The sequence below is a fragment of the Poecilia mexicana genome, unplaced genomic scaffold (genome assembly GCF_051168715.1).
Source record: "Poecilia mexicana isolate PSO_F unplaced genomic scaffold, ASM5116871v1 scaffold_23, whole genome shotgun sequence".
Classification (NCBI taxonomy): domain Eukaryota; kingdom Metazoa; phylum Chordata; class Actinopteri; order Cyprinodontiformes; family Poeciliidae; genus Poecilia; species Poecilia mexicana.
The window spans coordinates 442,329-457,482 of record NW_028263392.1 but is presented as its reverse complement, the minus strand read 5'-3'; the positions used below and the strand labels follow the sequence as shown (position 1 = coordinate 457,482).

The 15,154-nt window shown below is 38.6% G+C and overlaps 1 protein-coding gene across 5 annotated transcripts; it reads right to left on the bottom strand.

Annotated features, from left to right (window-relative positions):
* Positions 1–510: 510 nt before the first annotated feature.
* Positions 511–10,835, bottom strand: msrb3 (methionine sulfoxide reductase B3). 5 transcript variants are annotated; one of them, XM_088003210.1, is made up of 8 exons: positions 8,795–8,909; positions 8,362–8,455; positions 7,434–7,586; positions 3,799–3,907; positions 3,459–3,536; positions 3,247–3,275; positions 2,863–2,960; positions 511–2,078 (listed from the first exon to the last, which is right to left on the bottom strand). In XM_088003210.1, exons 3-8 carry the CDS (start codon positions 7,507–7,509, stop codon positions 1,917–1,919), a joined length of 552 nt encoding a protein of 183 aa, XP_087859336.1. In that variant the 5' UTR covers positions 7,510–7,586; positions 8,362–8,455; positions 8,795–8,909; the 3' UTR covers positions 511–1,916. The 5 variants fall into 5 exon arrangements, with proteins under 5 accessions (XP_087859336.1, XP_087859337.1, XP_014833116.1 ...); XM_088003211.1 differs by having other exon boundaries at positions 8,362–8,451; XM_014977630.2 differs by lacking the exons at positions 7,434–7,586; positions 8,362–8,455 and adding an exon at positions 10,667–10,835.
* Between the last annotated feature and the right edge of the window lie 4,319 nt (positions 10,836–15,154).

Here is a 15,154-nt window from a genome sequence, read left to right as displayed (position 1 = left end):
CCTTCCTCAGCAAAACGATTGGTAATTTTAACTGACAAGCGGTGCTTGGTCTGCTTTAACTTGAAACAGTGAAAAAATATGTATATGCTTTTAATCAGTGCATCATGTAAACTTATTGATTCTACTGAATGAAATCAAACTTTAGAAGTACTACAATCAATATTATGCAGTCATATTTATGTTGTCATGTTTTGTGGGGAACATTTATAGTCAGCAGTGCTTGCAGAATCCAGCTGACCTGACTGACATCAGAGTGGTTAGAGAGAAATTATGTTTATATAAAAGTTTCCAAAATAGAACAGCTTCTTATGAAGGTTGGATCATTTGGTAGGTTTCTTGAGAGAAATTTAAAGAAAATTCTACTCCCACCCAAAAGATTAAGTGTCATTTTCTGTCTGATGAGCCAACTGTGACGTCTGGAGGTCAAGAAAATACATAATTCAACAATAAAAACACTTCACAAATTCCCCTGGGAATTAGTCAAGTTCTAATTAGCAATAAGAGTGAGACTTTTTATGAATACATTTTATTCACTTAACCAGGTGATCAGATCAAACTGCAAGGAAAGTGGCTACACTTAAAATCAAAAACATAAAATATTTCTGACCTAAAAAGGCAGATCAAAACCCATTTAGTGTTCCAATAAGCTTCACACTGCAATCAAAAACTTGCATAGATATTTCATTACTTCTCAGTGCAATATCAATACGAATTAATCTAATACAAATCAGAGAAATTTAGTGTGACTAAACCTACAGATCCACAATGTGCAGCCATGGCACAAACAACGCCAAGACTTTAGGTTCTGTAACGTATGATCTGGCTGTTAACAGATTCTAAACTCGTGTTTCAAGTTCAAATTCAAAATTCAAAAATACTTTATTGAACCCAAAGGGAAATTATGTTGTAACTGATATTAATTCAAGATTCTTTGGAGTTATTGTAGATAATTGATGGCTGTTGGCAGGAAAGATCTCCTGTAGCAGTCTGTATTACAGCAAATCTTAAGAGGCCTCTGACAGAAGATTCTGTTGTATGACAGACTGACGGTTAGAAGGCTTAGGATTGTTTTAAAGTATAATTATAATTATGTGTTTAAACATCGGAGAAGTAAAGTGTTTGCTGGTTGAACCTCGTTTCCTTTCTCCTCACCCTGATTGGATCTGTTAACACACCTGAGGACAGACTCAGCTGTGTTCATCATGTGGAGCTGAACATATGATGATATATCTATGTCATCATATCCAGTGAAAATATGCATTTTATATGCATATGAAGAAATATGCTTCATCATCTTTGCTGTTGTGTCCGTCCAGTCACCATGGAAACCCTGCCTTCACTCTACAGATTCCTGCTGTAAAGTCAAACAACGCTAGCTGAATCTGTCTGGAAGGCTTGTTGTTAGACACATATGGATATATTTGTGAAAAGAGACAAACGGATCATTGGATCAAGCATGTGGATCTAGGACAGCCAAGATAGAGGAATAGAGTAAAAGAAGTTTAAATAAAACATTTCCTGGCTTAAATCTACTCAAATATTACAGAGGATGAAAATCGGGTACACAAGGAAAAGCCTTCCTTTAAGAAATATTTTTCCATTTCCTTTTGGTAAGCACACCAGAGCACTAAAGGATCTTCATTAAAGCCTTAAAGGGACTGTGACTGGTGGCTGCGATTGGTTACTATGGGAACCACGGCCATTGTTGTAGAAATCAGCAGATGACTTATCCCTCTAGTGCTCTGGTATATTACCATTACCTCAGATTACAGTTTCAAAGACGGTCAAAATCTGTCAGTTTAGCTACATTCATTAACTTTACTGGTGTTTTGCTCTGTCTGCATATCAAAAACAAAGAAGCATCTTTTTAATGAGCTGTATGACTTTCCCTAATCGTCTGCCTGCCAGCTGTGCTCCTACAGGTCACCCTTCCCGCTAGTGGCAGCGCCGCTGGAGGCCGAGGCTCTGCCCTCATCCGGGCCTGCGGCCTGAAACGCCAGGGAAGCAGAGTTGATGCAGTAACGCTTTCCTGTAGGTTTTGGACCATCATCAAACAGGTGACCAAGATGAGCTCCACACTGAAACACAGGAACATTCAGCAGCACTGAGGAACCTGTGTGAAACCTCATGCACAGTTTGTGTCTGAAGAAAATATCTGCTGTGAATCAGAACTATATAAACACAACAAACTGAAGAGAAAATGATTTATTTTCAACCAAGAACTTGTTTTCTGGTGGGACAAAAAAAAAAAGTTAATCATTACAGCAAATGCTGGAATGCTGGATGACTGTGGGCTTGGAATGCCTCCTTACCATCACCCATATATTTAGTTCAATCCATAGTTCTCTAATCAGATTCCAGTTAGGATTTACTTTGACTGAGCCACTCCAAAACATTGATATCAATTCCATTGCGAATAAATTGTTGTGTGCTAAATTAAAAGATTAATTAAAATAGTACTTAAACATAAATCTACCAGGGGTATGAATAATTTTGGACATAACTGTGCATACATATCCATTGGACAGTCTTCTCATTATAATTGTGATGGTATATATACAAGTACTGGAAATTGAGAAATATTGTATTTGATAAGCCATTTTTTTGTTTATTAATAATAAGTATATATGTTACAACTGTAACATACCGAAGCACTTTCAACCAGAAATTAGAGTAGTCATTGCTCTTTATGTTGACGGACAAAATATTTACACAAGAGCGTAGAGCTACACACAAAGCTTCATCACTCCGCCCTACAAACATGATTTTGAACTGATTTACTTTATGAAGTAAATCAGTAAATCAGTTTACTGCAAGAACTTTAAGGAAAGTTGATAAATGAAGTGGTGTGTTTCAGCTCACCTGGCTGCAGGTAGTCTCCACTCTGTGTAAGCCGTAGGAGAAATCATCAGCCAGAGAGACGGACTCCTCCTTCAACAAGTCGAAGAAGGACGGCCAGCCTACACACAGTTTGTTTAAGAATACAAGAGGAATGTCAGGATAAAAACCTCCGCCTCCTTCCACATCACATTTCATACTTCTGTTTTCATCAACATTTGGATTATTAATACCATACATCTAGAATAATGAGTCACATATGACACCTGAGGCTTCAGAACAAGGCTCCATTAGAGCTTCAGCTTGTTTTATATTAATCAGATTCAGTTATTGAGCAGTAAAATAAATAACTGCAGATGGAAATAAGAGAGTTCAGACAGACAGAAATCTGACAGAAGTTCTACTCACCTGATCCTGAGTCAAATTTAGAATCTGAGCTGTAAAAGGAAACAAAAATAGCTCAAATAAAGCAATGGTATTGTTTCGTCTTATGATATTTTCTTACAAAAATAATCCTCTGATTTAACTAATTTTTTTATAACTGTACTGTGAGCTTTAATCCATCAGTTGGGCAAGCACAGACACATGGGCAGTCAGCTGTGGTGTACAGAGCTCCTCACCTGAAGAGAGGGGCCCCACAGACAACACAGTGATAGGTTCCCTCATCTTTATGGTATGTAAACTCCCCAGTAAAGGCACTGTGGGAAAGAAAGTATTAATAAATAGTAACAACACAAAATGATTCAGCAGTTAGTAATGTGGAACCATGCACTGTAGGATTATTATCAGTCTAATATAATCAGATTCTACTTCAACCCTGTGCTTCGCCCAATTGCAAAATATCTTTGGAATAAAATTCAAGCACGCAGTGAAACCTGAGATCTATTCCAGGACAATTATAACATTTTAAAAAAGACTGATTTGAGACATGGCAGAGAATCAAAGCTGTATCTTCCCGACCTCTCGGTTCCTCTCTCCTGAGTGACATGGAACTGCTTTGGGGTGAGGCGTTTCCTCAGTTCCTCCTGAGGGAAACTCACTGGCCAGGTCTTCTTACTCCTACAGGCTCCTGTGAATGAAGACATGAAAAAGGTTCACTCCAGATTTCTTCTGAAGCCACAGAAAAAGAATCAATATGTGATTTGCTTATCTAACTATATATAAAGTATTACACACTGAATCTTATCCACTGATCAGCTGCAAACTGAAAACTTTCTGCTAAGAACACCTGCTGGGACGCTGGCAGCAGATCCTTATGAGATGAGAGTTTGTTGTTCACAGTCTTCAATTTTTCCGCATTTATGACTTTAGAACTACAAACTTAAAACATATTTTATTTAGAACTTAGGCGATATACTACAAAAAGTAGTATATCCATATGAAGTGGAAGAAAAATGATACTTTGGAATCCAAAATTTTTTACCATTAAAAACCTGAAAAGTGTGATGAGTGTGTGTGATGAGTGTGTGTGATTACAATCCACTTAATGCTAATATCTCAACATAAAACCAAGTGCAACTAATTGTCTTCAGAATGCAGCAATGTGTCAAAATGTAAAACCTCAGCAGGATGAGGAATGGATACACCATACACACACACGCGCACGCACACACACACACGCACGCACACACACACACACACGCACACACACACACACACACACACCAGCTATGTGTGGTGTGTGTTTCTGTCGGTCTGCAGCAGACTGCAGGCTAACTATGTTGGGATCGAGAATTTCATGTTATTTCTGACATTTTTGCATTAAGATAAAACTATGTTGTTCATTGGTTTTCAGATGTGGCTGATCAGTAAATAAAAAAATTGCCATAATGTTACAATTGGTCTTGCGCTCCAGATTTTTATCACTTCCTTCAACCTGCACATAGACATTTTTTATAAAAACTGCAGTGCTGTGAACATCCTATGAAAAAAACTAAACAGACAGGAAAAAAATGTGCAGCTAGACAATTATTTAAGACAGTGACTTTTTGCATGCAAGCTGCAGCAAAGCCAGGCAGTTCATTATGCAACTGAAAGTTTGTTCTAGTTAAAGGTTGACCTCAACAGTAAATGTTGAATTTAAAAGTAAATGAAGACCACCTTCTCTGTAGCCACTATTGAAGTGTAATGTTTGGATCCTAGAGCAGACGAGTCAAAAGCAACATCACAAGGTTTAAGAGGACCGCAGGGTAATAAAAGCAACACAGTTTCACAAACAAAATCTGTAACACTTTATTTGACAGGGTGTGCATAAGACTGATATGACACTGTCATAAACATGACATAACACCTGTCATGAACATGAAGGAGTCTTTATGAATGTCTATAACTGTTGTCATGAAGTGTCATTAGGTAAATAATGACATTTTAATGCAAAGTTGGCACTTTTATTGAACTTTCAAGGCAACTTTTAAAGCAACTTTGCATTAAGAGTGTCATTATTTACCTAATGACACTTCATGACAATAGTCATAAAGACTCCATGTTCATGACAGGTGTTATTTTATGTTTAGGACAGTGTTATGTCAGTCTTATGCACACCCCGTCAAATAGTGTTACCACAAAATCTGCTGTCCATACAAACTGTATGGCTTTACATCATGGATCAGCATCCAAAATGTTAAATTACATGACTTATGCAAGAAGTAGTATCTACAATGATGAAAATTATACTGCCTTTTGTTCCTGTAAACAGTGTGCTCTAAATGCGACTTACATTCTGCTTCGAGAACTCCCTCCATGGGCCCTCCAGAAACCCTCCATAGCCATACACAGCACCCAAGCTAGAGCCAGGATACCCAACCCTCAACTCTAAGACCTCCACTGTGAGAGGTTTGAACTGTTCCCTCTGGACAATGTCAGGAAGATGCTAAATCCGCCTCATGTAGTTCCTCTGAATGCACAGGAATCCAGCAGACCTACTCAGTGTTCCTACAGAGTCACACATTCACAGATTTTTCTCCAGAACCTAACTGCCCTTAGGGCCTCAACACCAAGCTGAACTACCTCAGAGATGTGGCCAACCCCGACTCTTCAGGACAGGGTTGGTCAGGCAAGTGGAGAACATCCTCAAACCAGTCTTTGTTTCATCATACAAGATCAGGCGGTAGTCTGTAGTAGTGAAGTGATATTAAAAGAAAGTTTCAAAAAATTCTAAAAACAAAATATCTTATGTGCTGGTACAATCGCAAGCGCTATTTGAATCCAAAAAGAACATATAATATGATATGTACAAAGTATTTAAATCACGTGAATAAAACCTCTGATATAGAGTTATTTGCATTACTTTTTCATACTAAGAACAACTAAAACCTCCAATACACCAATACTGGATTTACCCAAACTTTAACTGTCTTGACATGCATCTCTGTTGGAGAAAATACGGAGAAAATACACTGGTTTTATTTTATATTTGTATTATATGTGGTTGCCTTTTCCTGCAGACTGGATGATGAGCTGCAGGTCCTGCTGCAGTTTGAAGCATGCTGCTTCCTGGGGCTTCCGACTCTCTTTCTGGAGAGCTATGGTCAAGGCCAGAGACTGAAATACAGCCTCGACTTTCTTTTGCAATTCTCCAGTGTATTTGGCGTTCGACTCCACCAGCAAACCTCACAAATTCTCAAGTCAACCAAGACTCATTCTGCCAATCATGCAAAAAAAATATAGTCTCTAAGGAACAAACCTGACTCAGATAAAACCCTTTCCTTGTTGCTCAGCTTTTTCCATGTTTCCTCTGGTGTTTCGATGATTCATCTTTGGTAGAGCTCTCCAAGTCTCTGAGGTTGGAAGCCCTCCTTGCCATTGCCCTAATCTTTATTCTTGGATCAGATTCATGTTGGCCATTTTAAAGGTCTCTGCCTGTACGTGCACACTCTTCATCAAATTGTACAATTAGTTGACAAATATAGATGATGTTTTACATAGTGAACTCTTAGTCTAGGTGCTGATTAGTGCCAGAAACAGTTCAGCATGTGTCAGGGTTGATAGTTCTATGACAACTAGTTAAACATTTTGTCTGAACATTTGGAAGATGCTAGTTTGTGATCGGTTACAGTCAGAACTTGAATCAATATAGTCGGTCACTTCTGATTTTAGAGGCTCTTCTTGTGTAGATATTCGTCACTTTCAATTTGTCAGGAGGCCAAAAGACATCAGTTACCGTCTAAATACTTACTGTTGCCTTAAATTAAGGCTGAAACTAGACTTTGTCCAAACAATAAATTATAATTGAACTGCTTCTATCACAATTTAACCAAATACTGCTGAGTGAAATTGCCTTGTGTTCTTATTCAACTTTTTAGATTCTTAAATTGTTTGACTTTCATTAATTGGGATCTTTTAATGTTGAAGGATTCAGGACAAAAAAAAATCCAAATCTAACAATTAACCTTGTTGGTTCATTTAGACTTGGTTTGGTCAACAAACAAGTAAGATCTCTGTTCTCTGAAACGACCAATTAAAAAAAAGCTAGAAATGGTTAGTTCAGATCAGTCTGATTAGAAAACAAATCAAAACACAGCACACCACTCCAGCAATGTGTTAATGTGTTAATGCAAGGCAGAGCCAGTCAGACACACAGCACGCAGTCAGTGGACCTGAGGGGAGACTGCAGGACCTCAGAGACACAGGCTGACTCTTGGTTATTAGATGCAGCAGATTGAAGCCCGACATGGTTGCTGGAGAAAAGGCAGAACCCACACAGCACTAGAATCAACCCGCCCTCAGCAGGGCCACAACCCAGGTCTGGACTGGATGAGGGACAGAATGACAAGGGAAAACAGGATCATGAACAGCATTAGAAACCAAATCCAGGCTGCCAGATCACTGAAATCCACAGTGTTGATGAAGGTTCTGATGAGGATTGGTTAAAAACGACACAGAAAATGTTACAGTCACTTATTTGTTCATGGTTTACAATGAAGATTGATTCTGTTTCCAGGCTTTGTTGATCTTACCTTCTTGCTTCCTATGGTTTGGTCATTCAGTGGAGTCGTACACAACGGATGGCAGCAGCAGCTTTTGTGCTGACAACACATTACTGTGCAGACTTATCAGATACAAGTTCAAAAAGAACTTGTTTAAAGTTTTCTCTAAGAAATCTTCTCATCATAAAGTGAAAATCCTTGGAGTCCAATAAAATTGTGTTTACATGTTGACAAACACTGATCAGTAGATTCAATCTGCTTTGGTTGTGAATTGGCTCAATATGAATAAGCTGAATTGAATATTGGTTAAAGAAAATCCTAATTGATACAGTTATAATAGTTATATCTATTATAACTCTCACTTCTGTGAACCACAATTAAATACTTATTTTTGTCAATAGGACTAAATATTGGATTGTAGTTAAATTTGATATTTAAATTTTGTCAATTTCTGTCAACTATAACTGCACATTTGTATTTTTTTGATGATGATCTAATCTTTGTAATTGTTAATCAAAAAATTTAAAAATAATATTAATTCATAAAATGGGATATGATTGTATATGTTGGGAAAAAATCAGAGCAGAAAGCTGGTTACCTTTTGGGTCCTTTAACGTAAAGTATTTACTTCATCTCCTTACTTTGATGTTTTACTGTAATCTGGTGCAGTGCGACCCTCTGCTGAGCTCTGCCTGGGAAAATGATACTTCAGATTGGTGCCAAAATAAAAAATAAAGTTCGGAAAGAGGAAAATGTAGATATTTACTGAAACTTTTTTTTTTTAATCTGTAAACTGTGTTAGGCCTGGTTACAGGCAAAGTAACTGTGGAATCACTTCACTGGTTCCTATTTTAGAAATATTTAGATTCTCCAGCTCTACTCCTGATTCTCAGCACCAGCTGGTCGGAGCTTCTATTAGGAAAACTATTTCATGTTTTAATATTGTCATATTAGACAGTTATGTAAAAATATTACAGTCAACATTGTTGTGAACAAAGTGCATATTTTAACACTTAAATCTATTACTCTACCTAGAACAGCTGCAGGTAGAACAGAGGGGTAGGCTGTGTTGCTGCCTTGTCCAAGGGTACGATGAAAGGCTAAGAGGAGCCCACGTCTAAGGAAGACAGCCATAAACCTGTGACGCTACAGACAGAGAGACACTGATCACTTCTGAGACAATAGACAGGAAAAAGAACTGAAGCGTTGCAGAGCAGATTTCTTTTCCCCTCACTGTGTTCATATAAACTAACAGGTCAGGCCTGTAATCTACCAAAGCTCATCAACACCATGAGATACTAAACTGAAGTATGAATCATTTTCCCAGAAAAGCTCAGCTGTGAAATGTTTGCATGCGCCCACAATCAGACGCTTAGGAAGCATCCGTTCAGTGCCTTTCTCATCACAATATAAAGTCTGGCATGAACCAGAGGCAGATCCATTAAAGTTTTTAAAAAGTTGTGTTTTGAAAATAGAGAAATGCTGCTCCTACAGTTTAAAAGCTCTTTTAATGCGACGACTTCCCAGGCTGTATAAAGCATCGGGCAAAATAGAACCTTCAGAAGGAAGTATTTATTTTTAATATAAATAAAACAATATCAATAATAACCTAAGAGATCTGGGGAAGATCTGAGGAGTGGACCAAAACCCCTGCTGCAATTTCTGCATACCTGGTCAAAGATTACAGGAAATATCTGACCTGAAATTATAAACAAAGGTTTGTGTAGCAAATATTAAGTTCTCACTTTCTATTGTATCAAATACTTATTTCATACAAACAAACACCAATTAATAATTGGAAAATCAAATCAATGTTATTTTTCTGGATTTTACTTTTAGGTCCCATCTCTCACAGTTGAGGTGAATCTAAGCTGAAGCTTACAGACAACTCTACTCTTTGTTAGAAGGGAAACTTAGAAAAATCAGTTTTTCATTACATCTAAAACAATAATTTAGCCCAATTTTTTAACACCTTGAAGGGAAAAAAAAATTCAATGGCTGTTAAAATTGTCATGAAGGATAAATACACAAAAAGCTATGCTATTAGCCAGTTACATTTTTGTGCAAAAATGACTTTTCAGGTTTACTGAGTTTATTTGAATTCTTATCTTATTCCTCTGCATAAGAAAAATTGTTATTGTTTCAGCATCACTTTTGGCTACTGGGCAGCAAACTGTGCTTCTCCAGGGTAAAACGGGGCTTAATGTCCATTTGTCTTGGCCTCTAAAGTCACAGCTGTCTTATAAACAGTCATGTTCATTTTGCAACAACCTGCTTGCATTTTTGTATCATCATGCCAGTCTTTAAGCCTCGAGCAGCTACTTGCCGTTTCACAAAACTGCTATATTCTCTTTATAAATAAAGGTTGGGGGGGCGAGGTGGGAGTCATGATATGGTTTATACCAAGACAAACACCTAGCTTGTAGCCAAGCTACGTGTTTATACACGTAGCTACCTACGCGTTATGGCTAACGGTTACATACTTTAACGCCGCAGCCATATTGGAAGGACGGGTCTACTGGAATTGCTGTGTAACCATACTGGACATATATCATTTATGCTCATGACGATGTCATTTATTGTCTGACAAGTAAAACGGGTCCCTAAAAGTAACGCCTACTAAACAAAAAGCCCTTCTCAGATGAACTGGACTCAGCAGATCATCTGGGCAACCAACAGATCCTGAACACCTGGACTGCCAGGTCCCTGCCTGTATTCAAGTTCCGGATTTCATGATGAAATTTTAAATTATTGTAGCGTTATCACCAATTAAATTGATAACAAAAATGTGAAATATTGATGAAATAGTCATTTACTACAAATATGTTAATCGTTTAATAAAACGCACCGGTTTGTTGTTTTACAAAGCTAGTTTTAGGCGTAAAACAAGATAAAAATCATACCAGAGAAGAGCAGGAGCAGCACGATGCTAGCTGGTAAACGTCCTGTATCTGCGGCTGATAAGCCTTGTTTAAAGCGGTACATCAGGTGGAGTTCAGATGAACAGAGTTTCTGACCAACAGGCCGAGTCTGAGTGAGCCGAATGTCAAGGCACCAACACATTACCTTATATGGGCACAAATATGTGTAGCTTCCGCTTTGGTAGAGAAGCATATCTTCACCAAGTACATGTGCTCAAGTGGATTTGTGCACATCTTACATGAGGTGTACTATGTGCAGCAGCAACAACAAAAATAGCAGAAATATTAATTTACATGCACGTTTAAACTCCATGTACATACTGCCACCTACCGTACAAGAGTGAAAAACTCTTCTCCATGTCCTCTGAAAGAATACAGTCCTGGTTGCTCTGTTTTTCATCTCAGCTTGGCAAGTAGAGTTTGTCTTGGGGTACATTCATGAAGTTTTTTTACACGCATGTGTACAAAAATTCAGAATCATATTTACCAGGTTTGGGCACAACATTAAATTTACAAATGCAGTTTTTGAGGGGGTGGGGAGGTTTGTTTGTTTTTTCACATCTCATGTTGTGTAAAATTTTAATAAAATATTGCTATTTTTAACTCTCTCATCCCTAATTCTACAGAACTAGAAACTGACTCAGAGCTTGTGTTAAGATGTGTTTCTCTCCTAGATTATCCCGTCATAGAAACTATTACTGCATTACCTTTTTACTTCCTTTGAACACAAAAAGTACTTTCTGGATCAGTGATTCTGCTTCTTCTTTGTGTGTGTGTGTGTGTGTGTGTGTGTGAGAGAGAGAGATCAGGCTCACAATGCAGCCTGATCTGCTTTGTCAGAAACTCCAGAAGACACAAGTGGAGGTCTCAACAATTGTCTGGATCTATGACTACCTGATAGACCACAGTTTGAGAGACTGAAGGACTGTGTGTCTAACCAGGTGGTCAACCAGAATGGTGCCACAGGGCTCTGTACTCTCACCATTCTTTTCAATCTGTACACTTCAGACTTCCAGCACAAATCCGACTTCTGTCATCTACAGAAATACTCTGATGACTCTGGAGTTGTTGGGTGAAACACAGATGGACAAGAAGCTGAGAACAGAGATCTCGTGCACCGCTTTGTGTCATGGTGGGAGCAATAATCTCATCTTGAATGTGAACAGAACAAAGGAGATGGTTGTAGAGTTCAGAAGAATCAAACCCTGTTTCCATCATGGGAGAAGAAGAGGAAGTGGTTGATGAATAAAAATACCTTGATGTTAATCTGGACAACAGACTGGACTGGAGAAGCAACAGTGAAGCAACTACAGGTCCTTCTCAAAAAATTAGCATATTGTGATAAAGTTCATTATTTACCATAATGTAATGATAAAAATTAAACTGTCATATATTTTAGATTCATTGCACACCAACTGAAATATTCCAGGCCTATTATTGTTTTAATACTGATTATTTTGGCATACAGCTCATGAAATTCCAAAATTCCTATCTCAAAAAATTAGAATATTATGAAAAGGTTCTCTGAATGAGCAATTAACCTCATCATCTGAATCAACAAAGTAAGTCTAAACACCTTCAAAAGATGCCCAAGGCTTTTAAAAACTCCCAGCCTGGTTCATTTCTCAAAACCGCAGTTATGAGTAAGACTGCCCATCTGACTGTTGTCCAGAAGGCCATTATTGACACCCTCAAGCAAGAGGGTAAGACACAGAAACAAATTTCTGTGTCTCACCATTCTTTTCAATCTGTACACTTCAGACTTCCAGCACAAATCCGACTTCTGTCATCTACAGAAATACTGTAGATGTGCTGTATCAGTGGGAAATCTGTGGGAAGGCAAGGCAAGGCAAGGCAAGGCAAGTTTATTTATATAGCACTTTAAAACAGTACCACTGACCAAAGTGCTGTACAATCACAAGATTAATCAAATAAAAATCAAAATTAAAACACACTATAACCAACAATACAGTGACTTAGAACACCCTATACAATACATAAACATACCCAGATAAATACAGGAAAGCAGCAGCTCAAACTGAATCAAAGGCCAACCGAAAAAGGTAAGTCTTAAGAGCAGATTTAAAAATTGCTAAAGAAGAGGCCTGTTTTACCGACATAGGTAAAGAATTCCAAAGTTTGGGAGCTGCAACAGCAAACGCCCTGTCTCCTCTCTGCCTCCTTGAAGTCCTCGGCACCTCCAGGTTCATTTGGCTCGCTGATCTAAGAGCTCAGAGAGATAGGAGGGAGCAAGGCCATTTAAAGATTTAAATACAAATAAAAGAAGGAAAGAGTGTGGCAGAAAACGCTGCACAATGAGAAGAAGTGACCGGACCCTGAGGAAGATTGTGGAGAAGGGCCGATTCCAGACCTTGGGGGACTTGTGGAAGCAGTGGACTGAGTCTGGAGTAGAAACATCCATAGCCACTGTGTACAGGAGTGTGCAGGAAATGGGCTACAGGTGCCCCATTCCCCAGGTCAAGCCACTTTTGAACCAGAAACAGCGGCAGAAGTGCCTGACCTGGGTTACAGAGAAGCAGCACTGGACTGTTGCTCAGTGGTCCAAAGTACTTTGGACCACTCATTCGGAAATCAAGGTGCCAGAGTCTGGAGGAAGACTGGGGAGAAGGACATGCCAAAATGCCAGAAGTCCAGTGTCAAGTACCCACAGTCAGTGATGGTCTGGGGTGCCATGTCAAATGCTGGTGTTGGTCCACTGTGTTTTATCTTGATAAAAGACTAGCTCCTGATGACTAGCTGCATTGACCCTGCCCTTGGGCAGGGTCAATGCAGCTAGTCATCAGGAGATTTTGGAGCACTTCATGCTTCCATCTGCTGAAAAGCTTTATGGAGATGAAGATTTCATTTTTCAGCACAACCTGGCACTTGCTCACAGTGCCAAAACCACTGGTAAATGGTTTACTGGCCATGGTATTACTGTGCTCAGTTGGCCTGCCAACTCTCCTGACCTGAACCCCATAGAGAATCTGTGGGATATTGTGAAGAGAAAGTTGAGAGACGCAAGACCCAACTCTCCGGATGAGCTTAAGGTCGCTATCGAAGCATCCTGGGCCTCCATAACACCTCAGCAGTGCCACAGGCTAATTGCCTCCATGCCACGCCACACTGAAGCAGTCATTTCTGCAAAAAGGATTCCTGACCAAGTATTGAGTGCATAACTTAAACATAATTATTTGAAAGTTGACTTTTTTGGTATTAAAACACTTTTCTTTTATTGGTCGGATGAAATATGCTAATTTTTTAAGATTGGAATTTTGGGTTTTCATGAGCTGTATGCCAAAATAATCAGTATTAAAACAATAAAAGACCTGAAATACTTCAGTTGGTATGCAATGAATCTAAAATATATGACAGTTTAATTTTTATCATTACATTATGGAAAATGAACTTTATCACAATATGCTAATTTTTTGAGAAGGACCTGTATAAGAGACAGAGCAGACTGGACTTGTTGAGGAAGCCAAGATCCTTCAAGGTTTGCAGCAAGATGCTGCAGATCTTCCATCAGTCTGTTGTTGAGTCACAGTAATACAGATTGCTACAAGAGATCTTTCTTGTCAACAGCCATCACCATTCACAATAACTGTAAAATTACATTTTATGTTCGTTTGGAATCAATAAAGTATTTTTTTATTATTTGAGTAGAATTTGAGTTTTGAATTAGTACAATAATAGCTAATAAAGCCAATTTATTTATTTATTTATTGTTTGGTATTTTTTCACCAGTGGCATCTTCTAGGTTGACTGTAGAGGTTCCTTGTCTTCTGTATGGACCGGCTGAGGCTTAGAGTCCCACAGGTGTTTTACGTCTAGTCAACGGCCTCCCCCTGTCCTCTAGTGGTGTCTCAGAATTTAGGGTTCCCTGGAAACAAGTCTCAGCTTTGACTGTTTTCTTCCCAGGCTTGTCCTTTCATTTTCCATTTGCTTTGGATTTCAACCCAACAATATTTTTTTTATAAATATTAGCATCCCATGGAAGAAATGTGTCCCAGTGTTGTGGTCAAGACCACCTAACCCGAGACCAAGACCAGAGTGTATCGAGACTGAGACAAGACCAAGACTTTTAGGGTCCGAGACCAAGTCAAGACCAAGACCGAGGGAAGTCAAGACCGATATAGTCTTTCACAATATGCTAATTTTTTGAGAAGTGCCTGTATAAGAGACAGAGCAGACTGGACTTGTTGAGGAAGCCAAGATCATGTGCTACATGACACAATAAAATGTAAAATATGATCAAAATTGCTTCTCAAATTGATCTGAAAGATCCACATTCCCATAAAAACACCTAGATATTAAATACTTAATACATTTATTTTACCAATATTAAATATTCCATCTCTGTGCTACAATGCATGGTCTTCTGGTGACATCCCTAAAAAGATAACGCCCTGGGCGTTTGCCCATATTGCTCATGTCAGAAACCACCACTGTCTGCACCATTAAACATAG